The following is an 18,668-nucleotide window of genomic DNA, read 5'->3' as shown; positions in this document are numbered from 1 at the left end:
ACAGCAATCAGAGAGGAAAAAGAAATAAAAGGAATCCAAATAGGAAAAGAAGAAGTAAAGCTGTCCAAATAGGAAAAGAAGAAATAAAACTTTTCCAAATAGGAAAAGAAGTAAAACTGTCATTGCAGATGACATGATACTATACATAGAGAATCCTGAAGATGCTACCAGAAAACTACTAGAGCTAATCAATGAATTTGGTAACGTATCATGATACAAAATTAATGTACAGAAATCTCTTGCATTCCACTGCCAAGTACCACTGCAACAAAAAGAATAAAATACCTAGCAATAAACCTATCAAACTACGAATGACATTCTTCACAGAAGTAGAACAAAAAATTTTACAATTTGTATGGAAACACAAAAGACCACGAATAGCCAAAGCAATCTTGAGAAAGAGAAATGGAGCTGGAGGAATCAGGCTCCCTGACTTCAGACTATACTACAAAGCTATAGTAACCAAGACCATAGGGTACTGGCACAAAAACAGAAATATAGAACAGGATATGGAACAGGATAGAAAGCCCAGAGATAAAATCACACAGATATGGTCACCTTATCTTTGATAAAGGAGGCAAGAATATACAATGGAGAAAAGACAGCCTCTTCGATAAGTGGTGCTGGGAAAACTGGACAGGTACATGTACAAGAATGAAATTAGAACACTTCCTACACCATACACAAAAATAAACTCAAAGTGGATTAAAGACCTAAATGTACGGCCAGACACTATAAAACTCTTAGAGGAAAACATAGGCACAGCACTCTATGTCATAAATCACAGCAAGATCCTTTTTGACCCACCTCCTAGAGAAATGGAAATAAAAACAAAAATAAACAAACGGGACCTAATGAAACTTAAAAGCTTTTGTACAGCAAGGCAAACCATAAACAAGACGAAAAGGCAACCCTCAGAATGGGAGAAAATATTTGCAAACAAAGCAACTGACAAAGGATTAATCTCCAAGATATACAAGCAGCTCATGCAGCTCAATATCAAAAAAACAAACTACCCAATCCAAAAATGAGCCGGAGACCTAAATCGACATTTCTCCAACAAAGACATACAGATTGCCAACAAACACATGAAAGGATGCTCAACATCACTAATCATTAGAGAAATGAAAATCAAAACTACAATGAGGTATCACCTCATACCAGTCAGCATGGCCATCATCAAAAAATCTACAAATAATAAATGCTGAAGAGGGTGTGGAGAAAAGCGAACCCTCTTGCACTGTTGGTGGGAATGTAAATTGGTACAGCCACTATGCAGAACAGTATAGAGGTTCCTTTAAAAACTAAAAATAGGACTATCATATGACCCCGCCATCCCACTACTGGGAATATACCCTGAGAAAACCATAATTCAAAAAGAGTCATGTACCACAATGTTCATTGTAGCTCTATTTACAATAGCCAGGACATGGAAGCACCCTAAGTGTCCATCGACAGATGAATGGATAGAGAAGATGTGGCACTTATGTACACTGGAATATTACTCCGCCAGAAAGGGAAACGAAACTGAGTTATTTGTAGTAGTGAGGTGGATGGACCTAGAGACTGTCATACAGAGTGAAGTAAGTTGGAAAGAGAAAAATGAATACCGTATGCGTGTTAGCACGCATTCCATATATATGGAATCTAAAAAAAAAAAGGTTCTGAAGAGCATAGGGGCAGGACAGGAATAGAGACACAGAGGTAGAGAATGGACTTGAGGACACGGGGAGGGGGAAGGGTAAGCTGGGTCGAAGTGAGAGAGTGGCATGGACATATATACACTACCAAATGTAAAATAGATAGCTAGTGGGAAGCAGTCACGTAGCACAGAGAGATCAGCTCGGTGTTTTGTGACCACCTAGAAGGGTGGGATAGGGAGGGTGGGAGGGAGATGTAAGAGGGAGAGGATATGGAGATATATGTATACATATAGCTGATTCACTTTGTTATACAGCAGAAACTAACACACCATTGTAAAGCAATTATACCCCAATAAAACGTTATATATAAAAAAGAAATCTTTGGCACTGATAATAATAAGATGCACGCAGAATGAGACATGGCTTCCCGAGTTTCTTTGCATGCAAATACTTACAGTGTTTCATTATTTGGTCTCCTTGCTGTGCTTTCACATTGTTTGGAAAAGTTTTTAAAAATGGAAAGTGAAAAATTCTGCCTGAAAGAGGTAAAAACAAACAACCACAGTTGAGCTTTTGGTTTTTAAACTAAACCTGATCATGTCTATTTATGCTTTGTTCATCCAAATTCTCTACCTATTACATCAGCCTCGTGTTCTGCACCATTGTCCTATCTGAAACGCTTCCTGGGAGAGAGTAAAGGCTTCTGAATTATCATTAGCATGCTTCCAGCTTAGATAAGATGCTTTTGAATGCTAAGTTTTTTGTGTGGGCTCTAGAGATGAAAAAAACTTAAATGTATCACATTGAATCATGGATTTTTCAATGCTCATTTAAAGCTATCTTCGTGGTGTATTAAGGTTTGCTCCTCACTGCTCTCCTCACCACACCGGCCTCGATGAACAAATAACCATTCAGAATTCATGGCTTTGAATTATAACTAGGAATCTCTTTTGTGAAGATTTGAAGATTCTGGACCTGACATTATGATGTGAATTTTCTGCTTTTTTGGATTATGTGCAGAAATATAATGTGGTTGCTCCCTATTCATTCATGTTTCCCTCTAAGAAGTTTAGCCTATGGAAAGGGGCAAATGTCAAGAAATTAAAGGAAGGCTGTACTTATATTATTCCTAAGATGAAACCAAAAGGAGGCACAAAGGAAAACTGGGTGAAGCAATAGCGGGAAGGAGAGCGGGCTGTGCGAACCTCAACCTTTCCTGAGGAGGAAGGAGAAATGAGGCAATACAGAATGCATACGTCTACGTATTATTCTTCTCCAGTATTAACAAGACAGTTCCTTGTAGGAATGACTTTGTGTAAAAGCAGGAAGGTGGAGAATATATAAGAACTATCTGAGCTTCTGGACTCACTTTCAAAAATCAGTCAGCTTGTTATTTTGCATGAGAGATAGAGAGAGGGAGCGAGAGGGAGAGATTGTGTGTGTGTTTGATGCTGGCTCTGTAGCTGACACTTAGAGACACTCTGTGTGAACCAATCTACAGTTAACAGGAAATGTGGTTGTTCTTGGCCTTCAGATAATAGCACTGGGTTCTGTCTACTGTATCTTTTTTGAAATTTTAATCATAGATACCAAGGAGAGTTTGGGGGCCATCTGCCTAGGCAGCTGTGTGCGTTATCCACACAGCAGCTGCAGGGCAGAGGGGTGACCCAGAGTTTGCACAAACAGTCCACTGACCCAGCTTCAGGCTCTCCATCCTCGCTAACATCCAAGGTTTCTAGCTTTAGAGATAGAGAGGGAGTCAGTTGAAGCTTGTAATTCCAATCAAGACAACCTCTGTGTGACTGCATTCCCATCTCACTTTGATACTGGCCCTCGATTGCATAATGCTGTTTTTTTTTTTTAAACCCGAAGGTTGTAGTCTCTTTCATCTACTGAAATAGAAAACCCCTGAACTAAAGTTTTAACATGTCAGTGACTTCAGAAGTGATGTGACCTCTTTGCCACAAAAGTGGAGGTGACCAGAATCAGCTTTATCATAAACCGGCATCTGTATCCTCTGTTTTAGTTGTTCTCTCACCAGCTTTGCTCACTTCCAGCCCATCCTCCACCTTGCTGCCAGAGTGATACTTTACAAAAGCAAATCTGAGTAATTCTGTTTTGAATTCTTCAGTGGTTCCCCGTCCTCTAAACAACTTGGCCTGGTACTCAGAGCCCGTCATAGCCTGCTTCTCCCTGGTCTCCTCTCCTCACTCATCCTCCTCCACGTAACCATAAGTCTTCTTGTTTTAGTTTTTCTGAATGACTTTCATCCCACTGTCTCTTGCCTTTGTGCCTTCACACAAGCTATTCCATCTTCTTGGTATGCTTTTCCCCACACGTGTCTGACTAACTCCTGTCTGTTCTTCAGGGCTCAGCAGAAGTCAGTTCCTCAGGAAGCCTTCCATAAGCCCTGCTGCCATTTAGAAATTCTCCCTCTGTTCTCCCAGAGTACTCTGTTCTGTTCTCAGCTCTATCATAACATTTGCTTTATTGGACCTAAATATTGGCTGTCATGTGTGTTGTCCCCAAACAGCTGCCTGTGACTCTGATGGTTGGGATGAGCTCTTACTCATTTTTGTATCTTCAGACTTTTGCGTAGTGTTTGGAACACCGCGAGTACTCAGTTAATATTCTTTGAAGCTCAGTTAATAGTGCATAGCTCTCTGAGTACAGCGAGTGGTCTGTCTGCTTGGTTACCTCAAAAGCTTCAGGTAGAACTGCACCTACCTACGCAAGGCACAAAGTAGGTGTATGATGATAACACGTGCTGGTTGATTAATTATAAATAGGTTGATTCTAAGACAGTGGCATTCTAGTGTCCCTCTCTTAGTGCCTCATCTAATTAATTGATTGAGAATACCTGCTTAGGCTGTATAATATCCTTTTAGGGTGACGTTTTTCCAACTGTGAGTTGTGACCCATTAGTGGGTCATGAAAACAATAAGTAAATCAAGACTAGCGTTAAAAGCAAAAAACATGAAATAAAATAGACAAGAGAATATCAGTGTATCACATGTAAAACAGTTAAGTAGTGCTTTGTTTTATTTCAGTTACATGTGTCGTGTTTACTGGGTTGCAATGTAAAAAAAGTATTTCTTAGTATGCATTTCAGTGAGAAAGAAAAAAAGTCCGGAGAACAGTGCTTTAAGGAAAGAATGAAATCCTTCACACCCTGCCATCCCATTCTGGATTGAAGTGAATTACTTGAATCAGTAAGATGTCCCTCACTGATCGCAAACCAGCCAGGAGCTTGTGCCTTTTCTGTCCCCACACTAAGCTAGTCCTTACGGGGCTAGGAATCTGTTCTGTAATGGAAGATAGTCTTCTGTTGGGAGAGAAATAGCTTGAAAAAACAAGAAAAAAACCAAACACTGGAAACCTTCTATAGTGTTTTCTTTTTTTTTTAACTAAGGATTAAGACATTAGGTAAAAATCACCCTACTGAGCCTACTTCCTCCACTTCTTCAGAAATGATGCTCTCTGATAAGGATTAGGGCTAGTTGATCTTTGAGATACCAGTTTTGTACTCCATTTTGCAACTGCAGTTATAGTCTGATTTAAGGCTAGAGTTTTGAATTAGCTAAGAATAAGCTATGAGGGTCTTCTAGCTGCAGGCTGAATCGACTGTTTGGAGTCAGTTTTCAGGAGGAAACAGGACAGTTCATTTTCTTCTGGTCTATCTGAAAGTGACCCCATGACTATGGAGCTGGTCTAGAAGGCAGGGAGTGAAGGGGCAGGGGGCCGTCGACCCGCTGACTATTTTCGAATCTGAGTTGCTGCCACAGCTTGGCAGGCTTTACCGTTTGTTTTTTACTCACTCTTTTGTTGGCACGTTTCTAAAAGCACAGCAGTGGCTGGGGTAGGTCAGCGTGGCGTCCAGGAGGTTGGTAAGTGTTTCTCTTGAGGGCAGTCTTTTCAGAGAATAGGATGATGTGGCAATTAGCGTCTGAATGGACTCCAGCCCATAGCTGGGCAGGGCCTGCAGTTTAGTGGAAGAAATATCCCTGAAAAGTAAAAGGGAGAAAGGTTTATTGATTGATTTACTTAACATGTATGATTCATAGAATGAAACTTCCTCTCAACAATAGTATCCTTCTAGGTTCTGAGGAATCTTTTCTCCATCTCGCTTTCTCCCTCATTCTCCATTTCAGTTAGTCTCATTAACATCTGAATTCAAAAAAGCTACGTGGTCTCTTTTCTGATAGGCACCCCATTATTCTTTTCAAGGCTGAGTATGACTCCTCGTACCTGTCATACATTCGTTAGCATTCTCTCTCTCCCCTCTGCTGCTTCCTTTCTCCCCCTCTCTCCCTCCCTCTACCTCTCTCCACTTAGCAGAAGTGAAAGAACTACTTTGCTTTAAGAGAGAGCAGGCACGTGCAGTGACATCAGCTTTTGTGCTCTACTCCAGGGAGAAATATTTAGGGCTTCAGATGCCTCGGTCTTTGATCGATCAAGTTCTGCAGGGTAGGTTTTCGTGAAGCACAGGCTAGTTCCGCTATTCAGAGCCACTGTGTGGCCTTAGCCACCCTCTACCTTCTCTAAAGGCAAGCTGGGTTCATCAGTCCAAAGCAAGCAAACACTCGGCCATGCAAGCAAAACTGTGTGGAAAGCTCGGGTTTTTCACACAAGGTCCTGAATGCCTCAGCTTTTCTAGACTCGAGGCAATGCCCAAGAAAACTCCAAATAAATTAAGTGTGAGGAGGAAGAGTCAGTGGGAATTTAAAAATTCTGCCTATCTTCTAAGTGGCTGCTGCCATGAAAGTTTTCCAGGAGCACAGCCCCCTGCAGCAAACTGACCCAATACTTAGTGCCCATCTCATGGGAGGGGCTCAGTAGGGGATTGATGGACAGATGAACTTGACAACGTGGCATGATGACTAGTGTAGGCCCTTGGTGGAATAATCAAGGTGGCAGAATTTGCCTCGGGGGCTGCAGACTCATTGCTTTTGTGTCCTTATTGATTTACGTAACCAGTGTTCTCATTCTGCTTTACAGAGTTATTATCTTAGATGTATTAGGGATTGACCACATGATTCTTTGCAGGCCTGGTGATTTTTTTTTTTTTTTGGTGGGGGTAAAATATTTTAAATTAAGATTCTAGAAATGGCAAAGTCTCATTACAAAGGAGTGAATCTCTGATGATTGATTTTCAGTTTCAGTGAGAGACTCATGGGGGAAATATTTTGGGGGTGTGGAAGGAAGGACCACTTCTAGATATCACTTAAACCCTAAGGGTATAATGAGAATAGTTATTTGGAGAGTAAGAGACCTAGGTCTGGTCCCACTGTTCTGGAAAAGTCAGTGTAGATGCCTACCGGGCTCACAGTCATTTCTAAGCAGGCAGACCAAGCAGGTTTTCAAGCAAAAACTGTCGTGCAGGGCGTCTTATGATCATACTCACTCGTTCTTCTGCCTGACCAAAGGCAACTCTCCTTAGCTATTCAGTGGCCAAGTAGGTGACCAGTTTGCTATAAGAACTCTGCCTATAGGGTGTGCTAGACTGGAGAGTATTCAAGCAATGTGTAAGATTCTGAGTCTGGTGTACTTTGAATATGAGACATAACAGACAGGGACCCCTAGGGTAGGATGGCAGAAGCTGAGAGACAGCAGAAAAAACAGTAGGCAGGAAGCACGAGGAGGTGGAAGCCATGAGTAAGTAGAAATCATGACGTCGTGTGGAGAAGAGAGAGGAGTTAGGATGGATGATGGCAGAAGTTAGGAAGTGGAGAAGGTCAGGAGTTTTACTGGTGGGAATTAGGATGTAGAGAGAATCAGGGGTTGACGGCTGCAGGAAATAAGTAGACAGAGTCAGAATGGGTAGTGACAGGAGTTGATAGTGGCAAGAGCTAGGAGCTAGACGAAGTCAGGAGTTGATAGTGGCAGAAGTAGGCGGTAGACAGAGTCGGGAGTTGATAGAGAGGAGGTAGGAAGTAGATGCTCAGGAGATGACAGTGGCAGGAGCTAAGAAGTAGAGTTCAGTGGGCTGTAGAAATTAGACAGAATCATGACTGGATACAGGCAGGAGCTAGGGTATAAAGAATACCTGGGTCAGTTCATTCCTCCCCCTGATCAAAACCCTAAAACCCCTTCACCTCACTCAGAGAACAGGCAAAGTGCTTATAAAAGCCACAAGCCTCATAACCTGGCTTTCGCCACCTCTCGTCCTCCTGTTCTAGGCCCCTCCTCCTGGCTCACTCTGCCACACTGGCCTCCTGCTTAGTTCCCTGCACCTGCAATGCTCTTCCTACCGATACCCACACAACTTGCTCCCTCACTTCTTTCAGGTATTTGCTTAAATAACACTTGTTCAGGACAGTCTTACCTGACCATCCTCCTTAAAATGCTAGCTCCCTCCCTAGAACTCCTTTTGCCCAGCCACCTGAAGTTTTCTCCTCCACGGCCATCTGGAATACTACATGTTTTCTTTACTCATTTGATCCTTGTCTGTCTTCCCCACTCTATGAAGGCAGAGACGTTTGTCTTTTCTTCTTCTCTGCTGCTTCCCTGATGTCTAATCCAGTGCCTGGCACATGGTGTGGACTTACAGTTACTGGATAAATCAGTGAATGAATGGATAAACAAACAAATGAACTGGGTTACACTGCTCACTATCTTTCTAGTACTGTTCTCATTTTAAAGTCACGTGCCTGTTTATCACTTTGCCTGTTTATTGTTCTTTCCCCTCCATGGCTCTAATCTCTTTATGAGCAGGTCCCGGAGCTGGCCACTGTCCCTGCAGCTTGGTGCCTGGTAAACAGGACGTGTTCCACCCACACTTGTTGAAGGCACGAGTGATAGCGTGCCAGGGGTAGGGACTAATGGGCCGGCATCTCTGTGGCAAAGGTGACGAGGCCACTGCTGTCACTGCTGCAGAGTTTCTGGAGGCCTGTTGCGTTGCTCCCTGAAGCCTGACCGCAGCTGCAGTTGTTTCCTACAGGATGTTTCCGGCTTCCTAAGGCCTTGTCAGGAGACTAATGGTTCAGTTTCCTGCTCCTCTTCATTTTCCCCTGTGTCCTTATGCTCAGCTCCCATTAACTGAGGGCACTTGCCTCTGCTCCTTGCATCCTGAGGGAGCCTGACGCATAGCAGCTCACACAGCCTTAATTCCCACGAGGGGATGCCAGGGGACACCACGCCCCCCTGCCAGCACATTAGGAGGCCCTCCGTGTTTGATGTTGGTTGAACCGTGTCTCCACCAAATTCACATGTTGAAGTCCTAACCCCCAGTACAGCAGAATGTGACCTGAATTGGAAATAGGGTCTTTACAGAGGTGATCAAGTTAAAATGAGATCGTTAAGATGGACCCTAATCCAGTATGACTGGTATCCTTACAAAAAGAGGGAAATTTGGAGACAGACAGACAGACAGACACACAGAGCACCCTGTGAAGACTGGACTTATGCTGCCACCATCAGGAGGAACTACAGGCCTGGAACAGGTCCTGCCCTCGCAGCCCTCAGGAGGAGCCAGCCTTGCCCATACCCTCATTTCAGACTTCTAGCCTCTAGAACTGCAAGACAAGACATTCCTATTGTTTCAACCCCTGAGTTGGTGGTGCTTTGTTACCATAACCCTTGCACGTGCAGAGACTGGTTCCCCGCAAAGCAGGCTGGGAACCATGTGGCTGGACACCCTGAGCGGGCCTGCTGGGCTGCAGCGGGTGGGGAGGGGGGGCAGCAGTACTGTACTCACAAGATGCTAGGCCCAGTGGCCCCCCGGAAGGCGCCATCGTGTATCTTCTCCAGGTGCGCGTTTTCCTTTAGCTCCCTGTGGGGAAGGACAGTGTCCTCAGTGGAGTTTGCAGCTCATGTGTAAACAGTCATAGCTGTGCGCATGCACGGTGAGAGCAGCCTGTGGGCATGGTGCTCGGGGGTCGAGGGGACAAGGCGGGGCTGTAGGTAAAATGAGAAAAAGACGTTCTTGTCCTGGGAGAAATTGTGAAATCGCTGGTGTGCTTGGCTCCGCCTTTCCTCTGCGATTTTCCCCTCACTCAGTGGAACCCTTTGTCCTACAACTTAAAGTTCTCCCTACTTCCGTCCTGGAGTTGTGCACGTTTACTACCAGGCAGCTGGGCAGGGAAGAAAATGCTGCTCCCGTGTTCAAGGCTGAAGGGTGGAAGTGCAGCCCACTCTGCATCAGGCCGTCATGACCTTGGAGGGCTCAATGTTTGTTCATATTAATAGACTGAAGTTTGCAAATTCTTTACTTAAAAGAAAAGTAGGGTCCATTCAAAGCTAGCCCCTTTCATCATGTTAATTGGACTCTTTCTTTCAGCTGTGCATTTCTCAGGGGGTTAGAAAGGGGAGGAAGGACAGCCTGTATAGAAAATTCCCCCTACCCTGGGTGCCCCACGGGTCTGTGCCCTGTGCTTGATCGTTGCCAGGTGTGTGTATTGTAGAAACAAAAGGGTTGAAGGCCACTGCTGTTCAGGAAGCCAAAATCTGCAATGGGAGTAACGACCTGAGGGCTTCTGTTCCCTAAGCTCAGGACAGCTCAGAGTGAACTGCTCAGGACCAGCTGAGCCTAGCCCCGCTGAGCAGCTCCCGTCTGGGCCCCGACGCTGGTGTCTCCAAGGACAGGTCCCTCTCTGGGTGGACAAGGAAGCCGGGAGAGGAGTCCCTGGGCCCAGACTTGTCAGCTTACTTTTGATTGCTTTCTTCCTACAAGAGAAGGGTGGCGTCTCAAAGAGCATTCTGGAAAACGCTGGACAGTGGGCACAGTGTACATCCATTGCTGGCGTGATGATTTTGAGCATAGGACATGATTCTTCTGCACCACTGTTACAGTGGCAAAACAAATACACCAACACCCGCTGCCCCCTCCCTTGCAGGATCCTCAGTAATTACCTGGTTCATCTCATAGCTTTATATCTTCTTCATCGTCTTTCTGCAAGTCTCCACATCACCTCTGCCATTTAAAAACTGTAAAAGCCCTGCATCTCACTCCCTCGGTGGCTGCCTTCCACATGCTTCTACTAAGCGTTTTCCTCGGAAAGCCTCGGCCCTTTCATCACGATGCACCCGTCAGTCTCACGTCGTCCCATCCCCTGGGTGTATTTCCATTTTCAAGGAGATGAGGTTGTCAGAGTCAATTGCTGTTTAAAATCTAAATCAAGAGAAAAATTCCTTCCCAAACCTCCATGGCTCTTCTTCCTGATTTGATTTGTTTTAATTATGTTCAGTTATGGTCATAAATCATTGAAACCGGGCTCTGTGAGCAAATAATCCTCATGTCAGCCAGGTCAAATTAATTGTTCAAATTTCAGGACAGCATTTCTCATGTTTTATTAAAACTCAGATCTTTTTGTATAATGATAACTCTGTATTATGTAACTTGGTCAAAAATAAATCCAAAAGTTATCTACCACAGTTTCCTTGGGGGTCACTTTTGGGAACTCTCCCGAGTGGCATGGCCTTCTGGGTGTGAGAAGGATAGGAAGGATGACCTTTTGAAGTACAGTGGGAGAACTCCCAAACTCCAGCCAAGGCTTCCCTGATGGGGGTGCTCCGGGAATGGTAGGGCTGGGCTCTCGGACCCCTGGAGGTGTCTGAGGGTAACCTTCTGAAGCTGCTCCTCTCCATCCTGTCTTAGTAAGTAACATATTTGAGAACTTTGTAGGGCTGTGGTGTCATTGTTCTGAACAACTTTGGACAGGCCTTTATATGAGGAAGGTGTCAGAAATGGGGCTGGACATGCCCATAGTTTGAAACTTTTGCCTGATGGTTTTGAAAACTACTCCCTCTGCCCTGCTCAACCCTTCAATGGGTCTGCTCGCTCTTGGAAGAGAATTCAGACTCCTTCTCACGGCCCCTCAGTCCTGATGACTTGCTCCTGCTGCATCTCCAGCTTAATCTCATCCAGTGTTCCCTTTGCCGATGACCCTTAAGCCGCATTGGCCTCCTCTCAATTCTTGGAGTTTATCAACTTCTTTTCTTGCCCACCTCAGGACCTTTGCACATGCTGCTCCCTCTTTCTGTAATGCGCTTTGTCTGATGATTGCCAGTGCGGACTCCTTGTCATCCTTTAGGCTCAGCCTAAATATCATACCCTTGGTGAGGCTGTCCCTGAGCACCTAACCTAGAGTCAGTCTGCCCCTGGTACTCTCTCAGATCTCAGGGAAGGTTATTTCCTTCACAGTATGTATCACTACCTGCAATAATTTCATTTATTTACTTGCCTTTTCCCTGTCTCTTCAGCTAGTACAGAAACTTCATTAGGGCAGGGACTGTTTCAACTGTACCATTGTAGACACAGCACTTAACGTAGTGACTAATGTATTGGTGATGCTTAATAAGGGTGTGTTGAATGAATAAATGAATGGAATTAACTTGTGTTCTTGGCAAACTGATTTGTGTTCTCGGCTTCCTCTTTCTGGCGACGGTGAGGTATGGGGAATACATACTAATGGGACTTTGGGGCTTTTCTAAGTCCACACCTATTCTGGCGCCTCTAAAGCCGTTGAGGCACTGCTGACCAAGGACCTCCCACCTTACGCTCTGCTTTCCCTGACCTCCCAAAGATGTACTCTGCTGAGTAGCCTCTCACCTCTGCTTTTGCTCTGGCTTCTTTTCCTTATCTCTTGTTTCCCCCCAATTTTATATTCAGTCCTCTTACTTTTCCTCCTTGTGCAGGTGACCTCAGCCACAAAGAACTTCACCCATCCCCTCTCCTCAGGTAATTCTGACTTCTGTGTCCCTAGCCCTGGCCTGCCGCTTCCAGCCCTCTGTCCTCCCTGCTAACCCGTGAGCCAACCTTCTTTAAGCACCCCTCTCACACTTCCTATCCCAGGACTTTAAACGGCTTATTCTCTACAGAAGAGAGTCCAAATTGTTTACTCTAGCATCTGAGGCCCTTCCTGCTTTGTCTCTAACCCACATCTAGGACTTTCTAAAAGGTACCGTTTTCTGGTCTTTGAGCACATCCCATGCATCCTCCTCTGGGCTGTTCTTCTTGTCCTCTGACCGGAGTGCATTTTCCTTCCATCTTTGCCTGTCCAAGTTAGGCTCAGCTCAAAATCTACATCTCTCATGAGGCTTTCTCTAATTTCCTTCTCTTCTGCCTTTGAAATCTCAGAGGACTTCACCTCTCTCAGGCCAGGCACCATATTTTGCCTTCTGTTTTAGTAACTACGTAGTGTACAGTTTATATACCATTTGGAGATGTTTCTTCCTAGGCTGTAAGCTCCTGCAGGGCAAACACCAGGGCTTCTGCATCTTCATTTCCCCTCAAAATATAGCACGTTCCTTCAGACACAGCTGATGCTTGGCAAACACTTTGAGTGAGTAACAGAATGAGGCATCTGAGAGGACTGTGCCAGGAGAGGATAAGCCTCTGATTTTAATTTGGCAGAAACAGATTCGATTGGCCAGAGCGAACCCTGCGTTGAATTCAAATCAACAAGAAAATGAGGGAAAATCCACTCCATGGTAGGAAGGACAACTGTTTAAAAAGCTACCATTCCTTGAGCACTTAGTATGTGCCAGACCTGTGCTAACTGCATAAAAATACAATCTTATTTAATTATCATTCATTCATAATTAACTGTATAATGTAACAAATAATAAATGAGCACGTACTCTATGCCAGGCACCGTGCTAAGTACTGAGGATGCAAAACAGACCTTCGCATTTTGGTGGCGGTATCCTCAAAACAAGCCTATCAGCAGCTCCATTTTATGGATGAAGACACTGTGGTTTAGATTGGTTGAGTAACTTGCTCAGGGTCAAGGTGATAAATAATGGGATTGGAGTTTGAGTCCCAGTTAGTGACTGTTAGATCCATTCTCTTCTCCACCAAGCTATATAACATGGTATCCATATAATAGGGTCTTTGGTTACTATTTGTAGTTAAAATAAATAGTATATTGTATAGACTTAGGCTACTTAACTTCAGACCGGCAGCATCAGCATCTCCTGGGAGTTTGTTAAAATTTCAAATTCTCGGGCCCTACCCTAGACCCACTGAATTAAAATGTCTGGGAGTGGGGCTCAGGAACCTGTGTTTTAGCAGTCTCCATGTGGTTCTTATGTGTGTTATTTGAGAAGCACTGGTGTGGACCATGGTTTATACATATGGCTTATTTATTATTAGAAGCCTTTTCATTTGTTTGTTTTCCTTAACTTTGGCTTTAGTTGAGCCTTTCATGTGCCGTTAGGTTTTACTGTACACAAGTGTATGCTGTTTGTCACCTTACCCGGTACCTGTCACGGTTCAAGCAGCCTCCACCCTGGCCCTGCGAGCTTTGTGAATGAGCCCCTCTTTTAGGAAAGGAGCCATAGAAAGAAAGGTTGAGAACAGTGAAGGGAGCAGTAGGGATGCTTCTCTAAAGTTGAAGGCTGTTAACACTGGGGACTGGGGTCGGATGTGGTGAAAACGCAGGGCTCCCTCACCTTGTGGAATGTGAACTCCTTACTTCCCCCCGCGTCCCCCCCCCCCCCCACCCAGCCCGCAGCAGTAAGGAGATGGGCTTCTGTGTGGGCCTGTTGTGGCTGAATCGGCTGGTAAATGGCATTATCCGATTTCTCTGCAGTGGGGCCGGGAGGAAGAATTTCTTCACTGAAATCACGCTGCCTCTAACACACCATCGACCCGAGCGAGGGGACTAGAGAGGGAGGCTGTGAGGTGGGGGAGCCTAGAGTAGGGTGTTGAATATTTCAGCAAACTGTCAACTTCAATGTATGCAGGCTGCATCTATCTTCGATATCAGGGTGCTCTGCGGTTTCCAGCCAGCCAGTTGCCTAGTAACATGCGTACCACACTGAGGACCAGCCACTTGAAAGTTTATTGTTGTCCTGAGTTAGTTGCTGAAGATTGAATGTGATGTGGTAGCCAGAGTAATATTTCATTTTTATTCATGAGCTGGGGAAATAAGCACATACTTACAGGGAAATCAGCGTTGTCCCATTGAATGCATGACTTTGTATTTCTTCAAATCCATTTCCATATAGTTTTCTAAGGAGGGAGGAGAGAGGTTTTAGGAGCGAAAGAAACACAGTTTGGAATCACACATTCTTCCTTCTGTGACATTTATTACTAGGAAAATTACTGGCATTTACAATATGTAGCTCTGTCTCTCTAACGTCTTAGATCCTCAGGGCCTGCTGAGATGAGGCTGTGTTCTTGCTCTAGCTGGCTTCCACCTCTACCACCAGCACCACCACTAACTTGTTAAGTGTTTATTAAGTGCCAGATATCGATCAACCAATCTACATATTTATGATTTCATCCTCATGGTCACTTCCATTGCTCTGGTCAGAAACCTAAGCCTTCATGTTGTTGTGTAGCTTGCTTAGGTCAGAGAAAACAGCGGCAGAACTGGAATGTGAGGCTAGAGCTGTCTAACGCTCCAGTCTTGTGTCTGGCTCTACAATCTGGGCATATGGGCTTTCTGGGTCGCCGAAAGCTGAGGGCAGAAGAAGGCTCCAGTACTGAGCGAGTGTTTCTTTTTCTTGGATGAGTCTGTGGTTTTGCTGATGCCACATTTTGTTCCACAACCAAGATTTCAATGTCTGTAAACAGTTCTTGAAGACCCATTAGTGGATAGTGAAATCAATTTAGTTGGGTACAATCAGCCTTAAAAAAAATGAAATAGAACAGAATGGAACAAAATGGAAAATGTTAGAGTATGTTGCATGTAATCGGGGTAGTACTCTTTCTGAAGTTTTGTTCCACCATTTTTGAATGTTATGTACATGTAAGTATATGTATACATATATACGTATAAGTCTGCCCAGAACAAGACATAGGAGACTCCTTAGAACACAGATGCTGGGAAACGTTAGAAGCAGAAAAGAGCTTGGAGAGGAGCAAGCGGCAACCCTTCATTTGACAGAGAAGGAAAGAGGCTCAGAGAAGAAAGTGACTTGTCTAAAGTTCACAATAAGTGGAAATGAGACCAGAACACACTGTGACTGGGGCTACTTCCAGCACATCAGTTTTGCTGGGTGATTTGACTCGTCTTCCCTGAGACAGCCACACGGCCCCTCTTCCTCCTCCTGCAGAGCTATGTTTGATGTCATGTTCTCGGCGTGGGCTTTCCTGGCCACCCTATTTAAACTGCACCCCCCAGCATTCTCTGTCTCCCTTCTCTGATTTGCTTTATTAGCATCTGACCCATGATTATATTACTGTCTGCCTCCCCGGCAGAATGTAACCTTTATGAGAGCAAGGATTCAAACTGTTCTGTTCATTGCAGAATCCCCTGCGTGTAGGACAGTGCCTGGCGCCTGGGAGGATTACAGTAAATATATGTTAAATGAATTGGATGAACAAATGGTTATATATAAGGTGAATTTCTCACTGTAAACCATGGCCAAGCAAGTTTGAAAGCCACAGTCTCAAATAGAAATATTTGTGTAAGTTCTTTATGAACAATGCTGTGAGACTCAAGTGAGAAAGGGCTGTGGTGTGATATAAAATTGAGCCGCGCATCTGGCCAGGTGCTAGCTTCCCGTTACAGGGCAGCTGCACGCCCATGTCAGGGACAGGTTGGGGGCGACATGAGAAACAGTTTAGACACAGTCTCCACCTACTCCTGCAGGTGGCTGCTGTCCACAGGGTTTCTCTAGCCTTTGTTAAATAAAACAAGCGTGGGATTTAATTTCTTTGTATGTGTATGTGTGTAGTGTGGAGGTGCGTAATATGTATATCTATATAGTGTGTGTTTGTGTGTGTGTGTGTGTGTGTGTGTGCGTGTGTGTGTGTGTTTGGGGGGGCGTCTCTTTCCATCAACACACCTGAGACAAACCAGCATATAAATAAGTATAGTTGGGACTCAGTGTTGAAGCTTGACACTTGAACACTGAAATTCAGAAGATATAGAGACTACAAAATAATTGAGTTCAAAGAGAGCAGGGGAGCATAGTTAATTCGTTTTGTTAAACCCCCAGATCTCTCATAATGCTTGCTACCTAACACGAGTTCAGTCAACAGGCTGGGGGGAGCGGTGGCCTTGCCCTTCCACGGGAGGAAGAGCCTTGTCTGGCTTTCCCTGCTCCCATGGGCTTCCTTCTGGAATTCTTCTGAGTTTACAGCTTCACACACGAGCTCCTCACTATATTGTGTAATGGATTATTGGATGCCATTTTTCAATCGTTTTCTGTCCCCGTCTATATTGTAGAATCCGAGGAGATTGGTATTTGGTTTATCTCTGTTGTCTTGTGGCATTACACACAACTTTCACACAATCCCACTAGAATTCTCTTTTTATTTTACACTTAGAATATTGTCCTTTGGCAGTCTCTTGTCATTTTGGGGATTGAATTCCTTTGCAGTAATCTCTTTTAGATGAAGAAATCATACCTGTCTTTTCTCTGGACTCCTTTGAAACTGGATTTCTTAGAGTCTAGGCCAGTGTCTGTCAAGTCATTCTCCTCCATCCACTGAATAGGAATCGTCTGGAACTGCTGGCCACAAATGCAGATGCAGACCTACTGACCAGGTGCACTGCAGACCTACGGAATCAGAACCTGGCCGTGGTATCCAGGAAAGTGCACTTTTATAGCAAGCTCTCCCAGTGAGCTTCGGGCGTGCCACTTTGGGACCTTGCCCTAGGGTATATCCTAGGATGGTGCAGCTCTCATTATTTCCATAGCGCAAATCAGATGGTCTGCTGGACAGAATTGAGTCCAGACTCTGGTCCCCTTACTGCTTTCTCTACCTTCTTAGTGGTGGAACTACATGTGTAGAAAAACTAGCCCCTACCGTGCTTTTAGCAAAGCAAGCTGCCAGCACTTGTCTGGATGCCAGTTCCTCATCACTGGTGTGTGATACCCTGATCCTACTTTTGACACATATTAGGATTTTAGGCTTGGCTCTTTTGGTGGGGCTTACAATGCCATTGCTCTAAGTGCAGCCTCGCAGTTAAGTCTGCAAGCCCTGAACCCAACTGCCTGGGCTTGGATCCCAGCTCTACTACCTATGAACTGAGTTACTTTGGGCAGTTTACTTAACCTATCTGTGTCTCAATTTGGTAATCTGAAAACAGAGATGATAATAATAGTCTTGACCTCAAAAGGCTGTTGTGAGGATTAAAACAGTAAACATACACTGAGTACTTAGAAATAGGTTCTGGAACAAAGTAAATGCTTCCTGTGTTGCTCCTATGATTCTTCTTCTTCTTATACTTAACAGTGGCTTCCAGCTGTCTGGCCAGAACAGAGAGAAAGATCTCCCTTTCCATGCTCTGGACAGCGTGTCATGAAATACAGTGACCTGTCTAATTGAACTGTCATTCTCCTCTATTGAGGTAGGGGCCTTTCTTCTCCCGGGTAGAGCAGGTCAATTCAGTGGCCTGGGCTGCCCCGAATGTGTGCATTCTCCGGGGGCCCTCAACCACCTTTGGTCTGTGCTGGCACCATTGACATTTTTGTATTTGGACATTTTTTATGTCTTAAAAAAAATTTTTTTTTTTATAGCTTGGGTTCTGCTTCTTTCAACTTTCCAAAGAAAATGGCTCACCATTTCCTTTTCAGCCACTGCTCTTTGGCTCTGTTCTTAACATTTGCAGACAATAGAATGTGCTGCCTTGTTTTGATTAAAAGAGTGGCTTCCTTACTTTGGAGAAATTACAGATGTGAGTGGGAAACCTCATGCTGTCAGGGCTGCACAATGCTTTAAATGCCCTTTAAAACATCTGGAGAGTCACTTCACATAGCTTTTTTCTAAAACATCGTGGTGTCAGAATTAAATGAGGAGGGCTTCCTTTGCTTTGAGGATGCTGTCACAGGCATAGAAATGAATTTTTCTCTCTCCTCCATTATAATAGCTGCACCTTACTTTAAAGCAGTGTCTACATTCTCTATTCAAGTGTCAGAAATTCTGACTCAAACAGAGAGAATAGCACCTTTTTATTCAAAATAAGATTCGGGCTTTAGAACTCAATCACATATGACACTCTAATTCTGAATACTGCCTTGTAGCAAACTCCAAATATTCCTGGGGCTTTAAAAGCGTTTCTGGGGTTATATTAGCAGTCTTAGACATTCTGCCATAGCTCCCACTTGATCATGTAGCCACCTAGT

At 44.4% G+C, this 18,668-nt stretch overlaps 2 protein-coding genes across 18 annotated transcripts in view; one reads left to right on the top strand and one right to left on the bottom strand.

Annotated features, from left to right (window-relative positions):
- GTF2A1L (general transcription factor IIA subunit 1 like) overlaps positions 1 to 18,668 on the top strand; it is a 959,941-nt gene that overhangs the window by 80,230 nt on the left and 861,043 nt on the right. The gene's annotated exons all lie outside the window — the stretch shown is intronic.
- The window catches only part of LHCGR (luteinizing hormone/choriogonadotropin receptor), a 66,108-nt gene that overhangs the window by 14,630 nt on the left and 32,810 nt on the right, over positions 1 to 18,668 (bottom strand). For 2 of the 3 annotated variants that reach the window (XM_079940702.1, XM_079940704.1), the window contains exons 7-10: positions 14,530 to 14,598; positions 9,340 to 9,414; positions 5,462 to 5,647; positions 2,099 to 2,179 (exon numbers count right to left, since the gene is read on the bottom strand). In XM_079940702.1, coding sequence (XP_079796828.1) covers positions 2,099 to 2,179; positions 5,462 to 5,647; positions 9,340 to 9,414; positions 14,530 to 14,598 — 411 coding nt within the window. The remainder of the gene's footprint in view (positions 1 to 2,098; positions 2,180 to 5,461; positions 5,648 to 9,339; positions 9,415 to 14,529; positions 14,599 to 18,668) is intronic. The other variant, XM_079940703.1, reaches the window with a different exon arrangement.

Source organism: Stenella coeruleoalba (genome assembly GCF_951394435.1).
Source record: "Stenella coeruleoalba genome assembly, chromosome: 13".
Lineage (NCBI taxonomy): Eukaryota > Metazoa > Chordata > Mammalia > Artiodactyla > Delphinidae > Stenella > Stenella coeruleoalba.
Note: the sequence above shows the minus strand (reverse complement) of the source record. Positions and strands in the feature narration are given on the sequence as shown.